This window comes from Alosa pseudoharengus, unplaced genomic scaffold (genome assembly GCF_046254945.1).
Source record: "Alosa pseudoharengus isolate Yale_2024_CS ecotype anadromous, Long Island Sound unplaced genomic scaffold, YU_APseudo_1.1 YU_APseudo_1.1_scf_15, whole genome shotgun sequence".
NCBI lineage: Eukaryota > Metazoa > Chordata > Actinopteri > Clupeiformes > Clupeidae > Alosa > Alosa pseudoharengus.
In genome coordinates this window covers 25,687,201-25,704,203 of record NW_027468620.1, presented here as the reverse complement: position 1 = coordinate 25,704,203, position 17,003 = coordinate 25,687,201, and the positions used below count along the sequence as shown (strand labels likewise).

At 45.6% G+C, this 17,003-nt stretch overlaps 1 protein-coding gene across 1 annotated transcript in view; it reads left to right on the top strand.

Annotated features, from left to right (window-relative positions):
• Positions 1-17,003, top strand: part of ptk7b (protein tyrosine kinase 7b) — a 79,898-nt gene that overhangs the window by 35,577 nt on the left and 27,318 nt on the right. Inside the window, exon 2 of the mRNA XM_076286033.1 lies at positions 14,234-14,530. Within this exon, the coding sequence (XP_076142148.1) occupies positions 14,234-14,530 (297 nt within the window). The remainder of the gene's footprint in view (positions 1-14,233; positions 14,531-17,003) is intronic.

The following is a 17,003-nucleotide window of genomic DNA, read 5'->3' as shown; positions in this document are numbered from 1 at the left end:
CTTCTGTGTACTCTGCTTTGTAAAAGGTGTTTGCACGATCCATTTCATGTCGTCCAACTGGTTGTGCTAAATAAGCCCAAGGGCAAGTGATCACCAGTGACGGTCTGTCCCTCAATGATGTATTACTTTTATTTAATTCAGTAGAAAACAGTTACCATGCAATTCCCTGCCTATTAAGCAAGGTTTATGCATTGATTTTACAAGAATTCTTCGGCTATGAGGTCAACAGACGTGAGCGGGCTATACATGGAAATTTATGTTTTTACTTCATTATTATTTCTGACAAAAACATGATGATCTGATGATGATTCATTGAGCTAATTGGGCACTGCAGTGAATACAGAGGTGTGGTCAATACTGTACACTGTAATTTGGTTTATACACAATGAAGGATATACACAGAGTATCACTGTATCCATTTATTGAGAACTCCTGTTTCCTAGTGAAGAGCAGTGGTCCTATCTAAGTTTCTGGTACTTGCGTACACTTTCAGTGCTTTTGTGCTGTTTCCTGGATAATTACGTTTTGATGGCCATTCTGTTCCCCGGCCGAGCTTCTTGGAAAAGGGGCCTTTCCCCACCACTGCATTAACTGGAAGCCGCCTGGCCTGCGATTTTCTTTTATTTGGTGAGTAGGATTCAGGGAGCCACCCCCCTGCCAAGATCCCTACCCACTTGGACTGCACTTACGTCTGTGTTTGGTTTCACTCCTCTTTGTGAAAAAAATCCTGAAATGCACAAACGATAAACAAAATGGCCTCTTTATTCTCCTCGCTCAACGATTTGTATACACTGGGAAGAATGTGTTTGTTTCTTACACTCCCCTCAAGGCTCTTGGCCATCTGAATCTATCTAGCTTAAGTGGCTGTTTTCAGACATGTTACCTCCAGTGAATGTTTCTGTCCTCCATATTTCTGTGGGCCACATGGCCAGTGGTGCGCCACTGGGTTGGAGCTAGATTTTAGATTGGTAGGTAAGGTAGATTTTAGGTTGTGGAGTTCTGGCCTCCCATTCAGCTGCGTTTCATGTTGAGGGAGTGCAAGGTGAGTGAAGATGACATTATGCACTGGTTGAGGCACTTATGACATTAGCATAACGTCCGGCATATTTTCCCCCAGAGGCCCTCACAGGTCGGGGAAGGGAATCCATAATTGGCCCGGGACCAGACATAGAGTACGCCTGGACGCATCTGCAATGAGCCCTCCTTCCTCTGCAAACTACCCCCCACCTTCTCTCCCTCCCTCTCCCCCTCCTTTTCCCCCCACCTTCTCCTCCTTCTCCTCCTCCTGCTGCTCCACCTTTACCCCCATATCTCCCTGCAGACCAGCGGTCTCCCTCACCAGCGTAACAGGAGAATTATGAGGGTTGTGAGGGGACCAATGAAAGTTGGTTTGCATGCATCATGCGTAGAGCTCACTCACTGACTGACTGACTGACTGAGCCCCTATCCTACGTCCTCTCCTCTTCACTTGTAGTGCTCTTAACCTCCACAGCAGACAGTAAAACAATGTGCTGCAATATACATTATGGATGTGCTGACAGTGGCTGGTAAAAATGGCCTGGAGGTCAGGGTAACAGGAAGGGTCCCGTTACCTCTTCAGGAGCTCCTGCGCCTCTGCTCACCCTGTCTGGGCAAGCGCTTTCGGAGATCTGAGCGCTCTCCTGTCAGCCACCTTCCCCCCTGTAGACCTCCACTGCTCCCCGGCCTGTAATTAAATCACATGGAGGTACAGTAATGCGTGTAGCAGGTCTTCCGACAGCGGGACCCGAAAGCACAGACCGAACGTGCGCCCCCCCCTTCCAGAGAGAGAGAGCCCTCGGAGACACGCGGCAACAGCTGCCAGCAGAGCACAGGAAATGAAGGATTCAGTGTCTCAGTGGGGCACGAGCTGATTTCTCCTTCTCATTTTCTCCCCACTCTCTCTCTCTCTCTCTCTTTCTTTCTTTCTTTCTTTCTTTCTTTCTTGCTTTCTTGCTTTCTTTCTCTATCTCTCTCTCTCTTGCTCGCTTCCTTGCTTTCTTGGCTGCTTTCGCCAGGAAGAAGTGCAGTGAAAATTTAGTAAGAATCCTTTTTCTGCATACCACAGTGTACTCTAGCAACAAGCCATCAAAGCCTACTCTGCTTCAGAATGAGCAACTGAGACCTCTGTCTCCCATAATGGGAGAAAAAAAAATGAGTTATGATCACTAATGGAAAAAAGTATAATTGTTGACCATTTGAGGCATTGGCATAAATCTCTGAACTGTTTTTTTTTTTTTTTTTTTTTTTTTAACCGTCTCATGTTTTGTGCATCATTTCACCCCCTTGCATCAACTCTCTCTGCTCTCCACACACACACACACACACACACACACATTTGTTGTGCTTTGATAAGTTCTTAGTAACTGTGAGGTTGATGCTTTTTGGCCAAATCCGCTAGTTGGCTTTGTTGCTCATCTTATGGCCTCCATCAGCGAGTTTATCCCACCATATGTCAGTAGCAAGCACACAGTCCCAACCCCTCTGTCTGCAGAATTCATTAGTGCTTTGGATACTGCCGTTAAGTCCAGCCATAAACTGCTGAGGTGTACAGTTTTATATGATCCCAGCCCACTATTTTCAGCCCTTTCTTGGATCCCATCTCTGGAAAAAAAAAAGACCATCTCATCATTTGAGCCTTAAAAAGTTTAAAGCTCATGTTTCTGTCAGCTCTGTTTCATCTCAGTGGCGAGTGTTTTTTTTTTTGTTTTTTTTTTGCCTTCCCTTTATGCATTTGGTTTGAATGTTGCACACGTTATCATCTGTTTCACTCTGTAAATGGAGCCACACTCCATCGGAGAAATAAAACCCAGAACACAATGGCCTCATTTAAACTAGAAAGGAAGGGTTGGTTGTGCTTTGCCCTAACACAGCAGGACTGTTGGACGGATGCCCAAAACTGTCTAAAGACAATGACCACACAGTTTAAGAGTAAGAGAGCACGAGTCAATCATGCCGTTTTATTTAATGTAATCTCATAATCGTAGCAGCGTATCTTACCAGTGGCTGAATGAACAGCTGTTGGAAAGCCGCCTGTGACTGCTGGCTGAATTCCCCTTTGTGCTGAAAGATAAATTAATAAATCCTTCCTTCTGCCCCATCAGTCTGAAGAGAGGGGAGGAGAGGCGAGGGAAAGGGACAAAATGATGGTCACATATGTAGTGTGTCGTGACAAGTCCCCCCCCCCCCTTTTCCTCTTAGCCCAGCCCCCACCTTTAAGCCCCTTGTGCTCTCCTGCCTTATTCTACCACTCTGCCCTCCTTTCTCTGCCCTCCCTGCAGTTCCCTCCTTTTTTTTCAGTCTTTATCACGTTTTCCTCCATCTTTTGTCCTTTTGTCTTCTATTACACACAATTATTTAATGTTCTCATTTCGCTTCTGCTCTGCATGTCTTTCCCTGTCTTCCTTCCTTCCTTCCTTCCTTCCTTCTTTCCTTCCATTTTTTTCTCTCTCTCTCTTTCTGTCATTTATTTTCTCACTGTCTGTCACCCTCCCTGCTTGGCTCTCATCACTCCTCTCCCTAGAAACTTTCACAGGCCCCTTCTCCCGCTGTGTGTGAGAGGGGATGAATGAAAGCAAGCTGTCAGCAGGTCATGCGCCTGTGACCAGGTGCGCTCATGTTATGGGCAGCGCTGATTACATAGGCAGACAGACAGACACACACACACACACACACACACACACACACACACACACACACACACACACACACACACACACACACACACACACACACACACCCTAACATGCTGAATGATGGTCTTTGGAGAAAGGAGTGGTCGTTGTTTCGTCGTCATCTTTTCTCGACATCTTGTTTTTGGATGCTCTCTGATTCAGACATTTTGGCTCAAAAAGTGTACAACATGACGTTTAAGTTTAGACAAATACCTGATTTACTTATTCCAATGTAATATGTGAGGCTGCAACAGCAAATTGCAGGCAGACCCCATATTCAAAGGTGTTCAACAAGACAAGGTATCACTGTGTCGTTTTTGTGTCTATAAATTGCCTCAACAAGGCAGCTCTTGTGTGCCCCCATTTCTGGAAACCTTTGCTGATGGCATCTTGGATCAGAGCCTGCTGAAAAACAGCCTTAAAGCAGTGCCATGGGGGCCGCTTCCCAGATGTGTAATTTGGTAATGAAGCAGTAATAGACTCGTCTGGGTGGCCTATTAAACCACGCACCCACCCTGAGGTAAACTCTGTGTGTGTGTGTGTGTGTGTGTGTGTGTGTGTGTGTGTGTGTGTGTGTGTGTGTGTGTGTGTGTGTGTGTGTGTGTGTGTGTGTGTGTGTGTGTGTGTGTGTGTGTGTGTGTGTGTGTGTGTGAGATAGAGTTTGTCAGTGCATAGTGTATATGTGTTTGCATATGTGTATATATAAGACACAGGCACCTTTAAAGCTGACCGCATGACGCAGCCTGCTTATTATGTGATTTATAGTTAGATCCATGTCCCATGTCTCCTCTCTCTCTCTGCCCACGCTGCCATACTGTTATCATTACAATTCACCACGGGAATCATGTGCCTAGCTATGCCTAGCTAATTAGGAGTGACGGGGTAATTCTACGGCAGGCACCTTTGTAGCTGTAGTCTTTGTAGTCCGTCAGTAAGGGGGTTTTGTGTGTTTATGTAATTGTGTGTGTGTGTGTGTGTGTGTGTGTGTGTGTGTGTGTGTGTGTGTGTGTGTGTGTGTGTGTGTTTGTGGGATGTCTTTGTGCATCTATGCTCATTCATGCTAATCATTTCAGTATGTCATATGTTAAGTATCACTGTGATGGTGATGGCTCAAGAAGTAGAGGACACTGTGAGCGTGTGTGTGTGAATGGCTAAATGTGATTCATTACTCTGTAAAGCGCTTTGAGTGCTCGGAGTAGAAAAGCGCTATATAAATGCAGTCCATTTACCATTTGTCATTTACCCACCTGGCTAGCTTACAGTACATGCATTAGGCAATAACGTGCTTCCTAGGCACATTATCAAGCAAACTCAACATGTGTTTTTCACATGGAATATTCCATGTTAAATGAGAAATGATTGACTTTGAAGCTTGTAAGTTCCCCTAAATGTCTGTTAATAATGGACAAGGTTGTTGTCTGTGTTTCATTATTACAGAAGAAAGCCTTGGCACAGAATGTTGAACAAAAAGAGCTGTTTGATCATTTCTTTTGGGGAGGTGCTTTGTCTTGGTAGATGCTAAAATGATTTCGATTCCCAGCAGCCCAATATCAAAAGATTTCTAACCGGATGTCTGTGTGCAGTTTGGCTTTTCAGAATTTCAACATAATAATGTAATGAGAACACCCACTGTGCTCATTCCATTCTACAAAAGATTGCATCATTCATGCCATCGATGGGGATGGTTGGAAATCGGTGCGCGGTCGTACTGCTCATCGTATGCAGAAAAACACTTCTCCACGTTTCACGGCAGCCCCTAGTTTTTAAAATTCATGCGATGTGAAGCCCTCCGAGGGCCACTTGAATTTGAAACCTGTGAAAGTTTGCTCTCATGCTCTTTCCCTTTCCTCTTTTCTGTCTTTCAATTTGTCGTCCTAACAATGTGGTCCATGAGGACCCATTGAGAGCGGATGGAACGAGGGGGAGGTGGTTGCCATGTCAACGTTGCCTAGCGATAAGGCTGGGGTTTTTCGGGGGCTGAGTGCTCTAGCCGCTTGGCGACAAAGCCACGACGAGGTGTGGGAGCAAATTGATGGTGATCTCAGCGGTGGTGTTATTGTAATGAGTCGCTACCAGCACTTTTCATTCCACAGTGCACAATCTGAGAGCCCAAGCCCTCCATGTAGTTGCTATTTATGGAACAGAGCCGCTATTGAATTTGACAAAGAGGTATGCATAATAATGCTTAACTAAAGGCAAAGCACTCTGAGATATACAGGCTCGCACAATGAGTTTTGACATTTTAGTTGTTCTTATTATAGATGTTTTTAAAAGAACATTGATCCAATGTTGAAGACTAAATCTGTATACAGGTGGTATATCATTTCTGGTGTTCTCTCTTATAGAGACGCCTGTTACATGTACATATCAACCCCGCTGGTAAAGTATACATAGAATCCCACACACTGTTATATGCTCTACAAATATTATTTTCATCCGCACTTCTCATCAAATCAGTCCCGAGAACAGTGTCAGTCCGGTAGTAACTGGACATTCTCTTTTGGCCAAGAGCTGACATAGCAAGGTAAGCTATCATTAAATGTCTGGTGTCTGTTAAAGAGTGATTGGGATCATAAAGTCACCGAAAAAAGGATAGGACTGAAATTTGTGAAATGAGCTAAATCTTGAGTGTTGACTGAGTACTCAGTAGTTATTGAGAATGCTAAAAGCAGTCAGATGGTGCCAAACTGTTACTTGTTACCTACATTTTCATTTTGCCATGTATTTCCCTCGATATGTAGGGCATACCTTTCTATCATTTCTACAGAGAATGATGCATAGCTGCACTGTGCACGGAGGAATGTCCTGCCCAGTCAATCCATTACATTTTGTGCTCCTTACTCATGTTACCACTGAGAGTAATTGTCGAAGGCACTTGAAACCAGTTAGACTCTGAAAATGGAATGTCGCACTAGAGATGACATACTGTAGTAGTTGCTCCATACATTTCCCCTCGTACGGAGTCTGTCGCTGGTACACGGTTGGCCAAAAAGGGTTGGTCTGCCTTGTGATGCTCTGTAATGGCAATTTGGTTTCTATGGTCATAGCCTCAGTTCTAATTTACAAAGCAGTTCAAGTGACTGTTTGATTATGGCTCTTCACTGATCTCTGTAGATGAGGTATTGATTTTTTTCCTGTGTGTAATTGCTTTATAAAAGCTACAGGGGTGACACCACATGACCTTTTAAGAAGTACAAGATGTCACCTAACCCAGTGCTTCTTAACTGCTCTGGCTTTGGGACCCACAATTTCCCATGTCCATCAAGTGTCGACCCATATATTTTCTTTTTAGCAATCAAGCCAATGGATACGGTGAGCTACATAGTAAGACATGCAAAGTGCCAGTAGATTTGTCTTTGACAGGGATGCTTTGTTTCCATGTGGCATATTCTCTCATGTGCCAGCAATTCAGTGAACACTGGGGTTTCTGTCCCATTTTTTCTGAATTTAAGTGAATCCATATACTACTTCAAATATTCAGGGTCATAGCCTACTTCCGTTTACCGCTAAAATGATGTCTAACATGACCAGTCACATAAACATTGTCTCTGTCCATGGCAATGACAAATAATGTCTATATATCAAAATAAAGGTCTAATATTAGATCTGATAAGGTAGCATTTTAAATTTTAAACCACAAGCTCCGCAACCCACTTCTTTGGTCCCGATCCACCTGTTAAGAAACACTGACCTAACCAGTAGGCTTATTCATTATTTGATTTATTTATCAACCTTTTATTTTTGTATTTTAAATATAGCTCTTCAGTATCAGATCGTCTGATTGGCCCGTGCCTTTGCGCCTTGCCCCACAGGCCTCTGATTGTTTGTCTAATTTCTACGTGCCCAGACTGTGGTGCCGCACATGTTTTCTTTTGGGGCTCTAAGATTTCAACCGTCACATTATCACCTCATCTCCCCCGACGTCTCGGCCCATGTTATACTTAAACTGGATCATGTAACAGCAGCAGACTTTATATGACCTCATGTGTTTTCTCTCGATTACGCTACATAAAAACGGCTACATGCCTATAATCTGCTTTATAGCCCCTGCCGTTTATTTTTTTGGACACCGTAAAAAGCAAAGCTGTCTGATGTTAGCTGTATGTCTGGTTTCCTCCTGGGGATTTGGATGTCTCCACTCGAGTTTTCCCAGCTACAAGCTTTCAGAGTGTCCCTTCTTGTGTGTGTGTGTGTGTGTGTGTGTGTGTGTGTGTGTGTGTCTGTGCTCCTGCGCTCATGCTACAGTGTATGTGGGTGTGTATGCAGGACCCTGCCAGCTCTCTAAGCACAGTGTTCCGATCCACTCAGTGGCCTGGGCCAGTTATGAAATACGACGCCTGGATTTGTGAAGCCCAGCCAGTGGAAAGCTGGAGCCCTGCAAAACCAATCTGGGACAAAGAAGAACAGAATGGTGGGGTGTTTTTTTTCTTGACTTGTGTAGTGTTTTTTTTTTTTTCTATTCACATGGCGCCCCTTGTGCGTCTCGGTGCATAGCAGCCATCTTTCCATCAGAGCAGGGAATGTCTGGAGTTCTCTGCAGGAGACTGGCCCTGAATGAGGGTGATTAGCCGTGGGCAACAACAGGCTATTTACATCCTATGGGTAGTTTGAAAACACACACACACACACAAAACATATACACAAAACATATGTGGTCACACACAACAGATTTCACACATCTTGGATTGCCTCACTCTTTTGCTCTAACACACCATCACACTCACACTCAATCTTTTTAGCCATCTCTCTCTTTCTGCGTGTCTGTCTTTTTCCTTTCCTTTATCTTTCTTGCAATATCCCTCAGTCTCTCTCTCTCTCTCTCTCTCTCTCTCTCTCTCTCCTCCATTGTCGGCCTGTCTCACACACAGACGGCCCCCTTACTGTTTCCCCAGCCCACATGAGAGGGTGTTGACGCTCCTCTGCAGAGGCTTGTTATGCGGCTGTGTTCTGGAAGCGTACACCCCTGTCTACCTTCCTCCAGACCGTCAGGGGTGTGAAGTGAAATAACAATTCACACCGTAGAGGAAAAAAAGCCGCCCTATCAGCTTTCAGGAATCCAGCACCTGGAGGAGTAGTCTGTCAGACAGACATGACAGGGAGGGGCAGTAAACTATGGAGGGCAGTTATTATAATAGCCCATCTGTACTGGATTATCACCGTCAATACCTTCTCGTATAGTGTCTTAAAGAAGTTGCATGTAGAATGGCAAAAATGCTTTATTTCTATGGCACAGATAAAGACTATCCTGTATTTTTAACTAAAGTGTACTTCCCATGTGTGCACTTTTCTAAGTGAATGTATTTTCAGGACAGAACGCATTGCTGGAGCACTTACACAGATTGCTATTGCTGTCTAGGGTAGAATTTTCCATAATTTGTAGTTACTGTCCTTGCCCCATCTTTCTTTTCCTCTCTCCTCCTCTCCTCTCCATGGACTATAAATGTGCTGCTGTTCCCCTCTTCTCAGGCCTATGGTTCAGTGGAATGCTAATCTCGTTAGACAGGAATTCCAGAACAGCTCCAGGAGCTCAGAGTCGTGGCCAAATTGCTATGGCTGTAAAACTGGTAACTGTACATTTTTTACTGTCATTTCTGGAAGACTTGGCAATCTCTCCCGCTCAACTCGAATTAAAAGCCAAAAGTTTTGTTCCCTGAATTTTAATCTTTCGCATGGCGTCATCTCTTGGGCTAGATCACTGATTCCGACTCCATTAATTAACTTTCTTTGTGGACCCACTGTTGGACTCCACGCCCCCATTACAGTTCCAGCCAGCCGTGTATGTGTGTCCACAAAATTTGATACAGTATCAACGTTTTTTATCAGCATAGCAGTAACAAAGCCCGTATTTAATCCATTAGTTGCACTGCACAGTGAAAAAAGAGGGCTGTCCAATCCCTTTCCTGCAGAGCTGTCCTTTAGTCCCCCTGTTTTTTTTTTGTCTCGGGCTTTCTCCTCCGTTGTCATCATATAGTAGTGATGGCTTGCCGAATCCTCTCCGGCAATTATGCCACCTACTGTATAATTAAATCCCTCAGAAATGCATGGCGGTGGGAAAAAAGTAGGCCAGACTGTTCAATGTTTCATGTATGCTGGACTGATTAAAACATATTAGCACAGACTAACCGACGTCTGAACTCTGAAGCTTCAGATGGGTGAGGGTGACGTACTCATCTGTCTTTATAACTTGCGTGATAACCGTATATTAGACCCAGAAAAGTACAGCTAATTAACCATCGATGATATCATGACTGCACAACCTATAATGGGGAATTTTTTACTCCTGTAGCTGAGCTTGTGAACTTAATATTATGTCACAAAAAAATGGCTTCTCCTAAGTCAAATGCATTTTTTTATTGTATAGTTGAATAAAACTTTGTTCGTTTTTTAAGTGTGTTTGAAATGATGAAACTCTCCATTTTAAACTTGATAAAACAAGGAGACGTGTACAATTAATTCCAATATGAGAGTGTAGACCTGGCATCTAACTATCAAAACAGCCCAAAACATTGATTCCAGCTCCACATCAAAACCAAGCAGTGGGAGAAACGAAAGCCATTACTACAAGTGCCTGCTGTTTTTCTAGAGGATGCAACTAGAGGTTGCAATTCAATCCCACCCAGCACGGCTACTGCTGAGCAGTTTCACTATCATTCTAAGCAGATATGAGATAGGAGGTGGGTCGTCTTCTCCTGTGGAGAAAGAAGATGAAGCCAGGATAACAGGAGCGGGCCAGAGGGGTGAGGTGCCCGCAGTAAAAACATCACAGTCCTTTAATGGAGATGGATGGTGGACCTATCCACACAGAGGGGGATCCTCTGCATTTAAAACCAAAATCTTGCTTTCTGGACCTCTGAGGTCCAGCCTGTTGCCCTCTGCTCATCCTGTCTTGCAGTGTTCTAGGTCAGTAGTGCAACTGACCTTTGCCCATCACGCCCATGTAATCAGGCTCGTCCCCCCACGCAGCTCTTGCCGAGTGGTGTCACGGGGAGGCCCTTCTGCCTTGCGTCTGCTCCCTATCTGTCTGGTCTGTGTCTGGTCTGTGTCCCCCCCTCACCCCCCACCCCACCCCCTTTTGTGGCTCTCTTCCCACCCGACATGGAGGGAGCTTCCCAGATAACATCTGTGTGTGAGGGCCACTGGGTCTGTGGAGGAGGCGGCTTTCATCTCCTGACAGGCAGAGCCAGCTGGAGGCCTCTTTTTCTAACCTTCACTCCCACCAAAGGACCCAGTTTTCAGTTCAAGGCTACAGGGAAGAATGTTCTACACTACAGTACTCAGAACAATGGAACAATAGGAAGGACGGATATAGCCAGTGTAGGACAGATTTCTTTATGGGAGAATAGCAGCTTCTTTAATTGGTATTGCATAAGGGCTCCCTCAAGCTCTACCCTCACTCTTTCTCACTTTCTCTATGTCTCTCACTCTCAAAGACACATTCACTCTTGACTACTGTAACAGACATGTGCTCATAGTCACACTCTCATGCAGACACACACACACACACACACACACACACACACACACTCTCTCTCACACACATTCTGTCTTTTCCCCTCTCGCTTTGACTGTAATGTGTAAGTGAAGCTGTTCCTCCTTCTGGTAGTCACATACACACACACACACACACACACACACACACACACACACACACACACACACACACACACACACGCACGCAGAGTGTCGTCTGAAAGACTGGCGTATCTCATCTCTCTCTCTCTCAAACTCACCCCTTTCTTTGTCTGCTCCCCCACCCCCCCCATAAAGACACTCTAATCCCCGCCCGGACGTAGATACACACCATTACCATAAGATTGCATTTGAGTGTGCATGCCTCTTTGAATTTCAATAGGCAAAGTGACATTTTCAATTACCCCTCTGGGGAGAGCTGGGCAGATAACAATCCTTGGCTGACCTGTCCCTGCAGTGGCATGCTCACACATCCCTAGCAGATCAATACGGCCCCCGGCCTTGGTGAGTTTGGAGCGGACCCCTTTCTTCTTTGAGAGACACCTGGCTGTTTTCTGTTTGCAAAGGTTTGTCAGAGTGGTTAATTATTCAGCACTGTCTGGATGGACACTTTGAGGTCATAGGTTTTTCACGTGAAAATGAGCCGATTGTAGTTGTTGCTTTCAAAGAGAAAGTCTTTTGTTTGTCAAGCAGTCCTGAAATCCATATGGTCCCTGTCTCTACTGGAATGTATTAACAGAGCCGTAACAGATTTCTTTCCCTCCTTCACTCTCAGAGATCCAGTCTTGCTGTCAGGTTTGTGTTCATGTGTGCGTGTGTACTGTACGTGTGTGTGTGACTGAATGTTTGTAAGATGTAGGTCATCATGCCCTGAGTGTTTGAACAGTGCCGTAGACTTGGCAGCCTTCCCTGAGACGTAAAACACTGTGTCTTTTCTTTCTTGCTCTGCTTGTCTCATTCTCACCTATTCCCATTAGTGTCTAACACGCATGTCTCTAACACTTACATGTCTCTTTGAGCGAGAAACTTTATGCTAATCCAGCTAAAGAGGCACCGTCCTTCCTTCAGTAATGAGACACAAGCACTGAAATGCTATTTGAGTGGTTTTCTTGCTAGCATTTGTTGAATATTAAGTATATTGAGTCATTGTGAGCTGGTCTGTCTAGTGGGAGAGAATGTTGGGTTGCTGAGGGCTGTTGTTATACTAAAATAAGAGTAAAATAACAGTAACGTCATTCAGCCTCAAGGTCCTTGTCCTAAAATAACACCATCAGAGCTTGGAATACATACCCGCATAAAACACCACAACCACAATCCCATTTAGAGTTTAAATACAGAATATTATTGATTATCTCTCTCTTTTTTTTCTTCCTCTCTCGCTCTCTATTTCTTCATGTGTATGTTTGTGTTCGTGCAATGCCCTAATTATTTCCTCCTCCCTCATCTTAGTCCACTTTTGCCATTGCCTGTAGGAAACGCATCCAAAAACAATTTTCAAAAAAAACATAAAAATAAAAAATAAAAATACTCCTGCCTTTCAGGAACCCTTCTTGGAGGGCGTTTGTAGCTTTTGGTCTGCTAGACTCCCCACACACATCAAATACACCAAATAAGGCGCCCCGGCAACCAACAGCCGACTGAGTTCAAACATAAGACCGTGGAGCAACAGGGAAGAAATGGATCGTCTTTTTTGAGAGTGCTGTGTCGTAGTGGGATGTAGGGGCTGTGTGTGGGTAATACTGTTGGCACGTTGTACACAGACATTGGTGATATGGTGTATTTTAAGTCCCAGAGGAGTTGGGGGGGGGGGGGGGGGTTGTGGTAAAGTAAATAGCATTTGCTGGAACCTGTCACCTCTCAGGAATGTCTGATAAGGGTTGACGAAGTAGCCTCTGAACAGGACCTCTATTAGTCCTGTACTTTCCACTCCCACGATCCCCCTCTCCCTTTACGTGTGTGTGTGTGTGTGTGTGTGTGTGTGTGTGTGTGTGTGTGTGTGTGTGTGTGTGTGTGTGTGTGTGTGTGTGTGTGTGTGTGTGTGTGTGTGTGTGTGTGTGTGTGTGTGTGTGTGTGTGTGTGTGTGTGTGTGTGTGTGTGTGTGTGTGTGTGTGTGTGTGTGTGTGTGTGTGTGTGTGTGTGTGTGTGTGTGTGTGTGTGTGTCTAAGCTTTACCTGTGTTCATAAAGCCACCTGTTCTAACTCAAAGGCCATGCTGAGAGACTGAGGTATAAGCAATGCTGCTTCTCAGAGGCCTTAAGGAAGGCTTGATTTAATGCTATTGAAAGATCCACTGTGGTGGTTAACCCTGGAGACTTGAAAGTAAAATACAGACAGACCCCCCCAAACATACACACAAACACACACACAGAGAGATACACATGCACTACAGAGCCCTACAGTGTTTCAGGGTCGTTTCTGGCAGAACCATCACTCTCTGGTGTGTACTTGTGTTTTTTTTTAGTTTCCTCCTCACCTCATTTGGCCTTCACTAGGGACCTCTCTCACCTCTGCCAAGTTCTGTTCTCAAGGCATGCTGGGACAGTCAGCCAGCCAGTCTTTGCCACATCAGAGATTATGTACCGACAGAGTGAAGTCCCTCTGACAGCATGTCATCAGGCACCCCCAATGTGACCCACCACCACCACACATACACACACTCATCACCCCTATCCCTCCTTACCCGGTGGATGTCAGTGTAACTATGCATTATGTATGCTCTGGTCTGTATCTGACAGCCCTACCCAGGAGTGTAACCGGGTTTGGAAAAGCCAGTCCATAGCACACGGTCTGGATTTGCCATTATGCCAGATGGGTCTCGAAGGGATGAAACATCTGTGAGCTTTTAGGTCTTTTAGGTTTTTGTAAGTCCTCAGTAGAGCTTTGCAGCATCACTGAATAACTCACAAGTTAACACAAAGGTCTCTTTAGACACAAGATCCTGCCGCAGAGCCTTTGAAACTCCAACGTCCAATTTCGACTCAAATTTGCTGAAATGCTAACCTCTTAACCGCCTGCTGTGTTTGGATGAAATGAATGAGATGATAATGGTCTTCTTCCCATTTCCTCTCTCAGTTCTCTGCATCCAGGCGGCTGCCATCTACTTCTCCAAGGAGCCCAAGTCCCAGGATGCTTTGCACGGACGCAGCGCCATGCTTCGCTGTGAGGTGAGTGGCGTGGCAGACGTGACCTACAGCTGGCTGCACAACGGCGAGCCCGTGCTCGACTCGGACCGTCGCTTCCGGGAGGGCAACAACCTCAAGTTCACCGCTGTCGACCGTCACCTGGACGCTGGCAGCTTCCAGTGTGTGGCCCTGGACGCTGCGTCGGGAGAGGAAGCCCACTCCAACAATGCCTCCTTCAACATCAAATGTGAGTCAAAGGGAAAAAAAGGGTTTTGCGTGCATGGTGGCTCTAAAGCAGTGTCATGTTCTGCCCAGGCTTTTTATTTACTCCCTGTATCGACAGCAACCAAAGCTCTTGTGTTTGCTTATGCATTAAGAGCTCTTGGGCGACAGTGTGTTCCCATCGTGTAGCGTAACTGAATATGTGTGGTAGAAACCGTGGCTTTTTCATGTTTCTTTTTTACATTGTACAACACACCTCTTCTCCCACTTCCTCTGAAAAGGCTTTTGTGTGGAAATTACCATGGAGTGAAATTTGCCTCGAAGCCATGTAATTATTTGCGTCTAGATTATCGGTGGCCCTCCATTACGTCTCATTTCAACACAGTTTCACACTCCCCGTGCTTTTGTCCTTAGTATTTCTTGTGTCTGGGAGACTTTACACTTTGATCTCCACCAAGTAATCAAAACCAGTACGGTCCTCTTGTATTTCTCCAAATGCCAGAACTGGGGAGAAAAGGTTTCTTGGTTCCATTCTGGCCTCTGGCCCTGAAACGTCTTCCTCGTTCGTTCGTTACATCTCCCGGCAAGTTTTGTCTTGTCACAGACACGTGTAAAGAAGAGGTGTCGGGTAATTATGTCTGATCCTGGGAGGAACCCGAAGCCTCCCCCAGCAGACCCTCTAGAAGGGGTGGATTTAGTCACAACACACCCAAAGCACGCCTAGCTTTGCTGCTCTACTCATAAGCACTTCTATGGGTAAGTTCTTACGATGCTGAGCGAATGGTATTCAGCCATCACACTTAAAGGCTCAGCCCTCATTCTTAATTGCTCTGCCCTGGCTATGATAAGATGAGCTGGTTTTGTCTAATTCTTTGGATTTTTGTTGCAACTTTGTCACAGCACACCGAAAGCACACCTAGTTCTGCTGCTCTACACTTCTATGGATAAGTTCTTACGATGCTGAGCGAATGACATCCCAGTATCACACTTAAAGGCTCAGCCCTCACTCTTAATTGCTCTGCCCTGTCTATGATAAGATGAGCTGGTTTTGTCAAAATGTTTGGATTATGTTGCAACTTTTGTCACATCACACCCAAAATGCATACGTTTTTGCTGCTCCCCACATAAGCACTTCCCTGGGTAACGGCTCCCACACACAGCTGCGTTCCGTCAACGCATGCCAGTGGGTGTTCTCTACGGTAGCTATGCAAATGACTTGAAGTAAAACCGTAATGTGATTGGTTGGTGCCGTCCGTAGATTCGCTTGATTGGCCGGTGCCGTCTGTCGGTGCAGCAACAGCTGAACTCCTCAACGCGAGCGGCGGGAGAAACGCGACGCGACGGACCCACAATTCAGTTCGGCAACGGATCACGTGAGCCCATTTAAAGTGAATGGAATGCGTCTCCAGCAACTCGATGCACGCAGCTGTGTGTGGGAGCCGTAAGTCCTTACGATGCTGAGCGAATGGTATCCAGCCATTACACTTAAAGGCTCAGCCCTCACTCTTGATTGCTCTGCCCTGTCTATGATAAGCTGAGCTGGGGCTCTCTCACCACAGAGTGGCCCTCATACCTCACGCTGAAGCTCCAGAGGGGAACAGAGGCTTGCAGCTGCACGGTCCAGGACGTTTCAAGCAGTGCATAAACACCCTCCCATTCCCGTCCCTCTGATCTGTCAGTGCTGGTAAGGGCTCCTCTGCCTCTGCCAAGCCAGCCGCTCATTAATGGAGGCTTGAAGTGTTGTTCTGAAGTGGCGTGTTATTTTTGGAGAACTTGATGTGACCTGTGGAGCCAGCCTGACTTTTTTTTATGTCTTGTAATTAAAATGTGATTTATGGTCGCAATGAACAAAAAAAAAGTTAGCCATGCACACGTAGATGAGAACGAGTTGAACGTGTCACGTTAGGTAGAATGGAACATTATATCCCAAGCACAGATGTCATCATTCACCTACCAGATATAATGCATCAGGATACTGGCCTGCATGGACATTTGAGATGATTGTCTCAGTGTAATGTCAATTACAGTGACAAGTAGAACATTGAGAAGACAGCCTGACATTTGTGAGTCATCAGAACACATGTAGTTCAATTAGTGTCCTGATGTTCATAGATCTGGTAGGGCTCTTGAGTTTGAACATGCCCCACCAGAGTCCTGTGTTTCACAATGATTAGTCGGACTTTTCCTAACCTTGTTCTCTCAGCCTCTTCTGCAGTGTGGCTGGGCTGAGGGAGACCCTCCTCCCTGCCCCAGGCCCTTGGCAGGCGAGATTCGATTCTGAAACGAATGGCTCCAGTGGTGGGGTGGATCTGACTTCCCTGTGTGAACACACAGGCTCTGGATGCCATACAGTGTGTACATCCAGAGATCCATCTCTCCCCACCGGCTGTTTTCCACTCTCCAACCCTCTCCCACATGCTCAAATTCAGCCTGCAGCCAACAGGTCCAGATAGGGCCTGTCTCTGGAATGGATCTGGGCCTGATTGTACAAAGGTAGT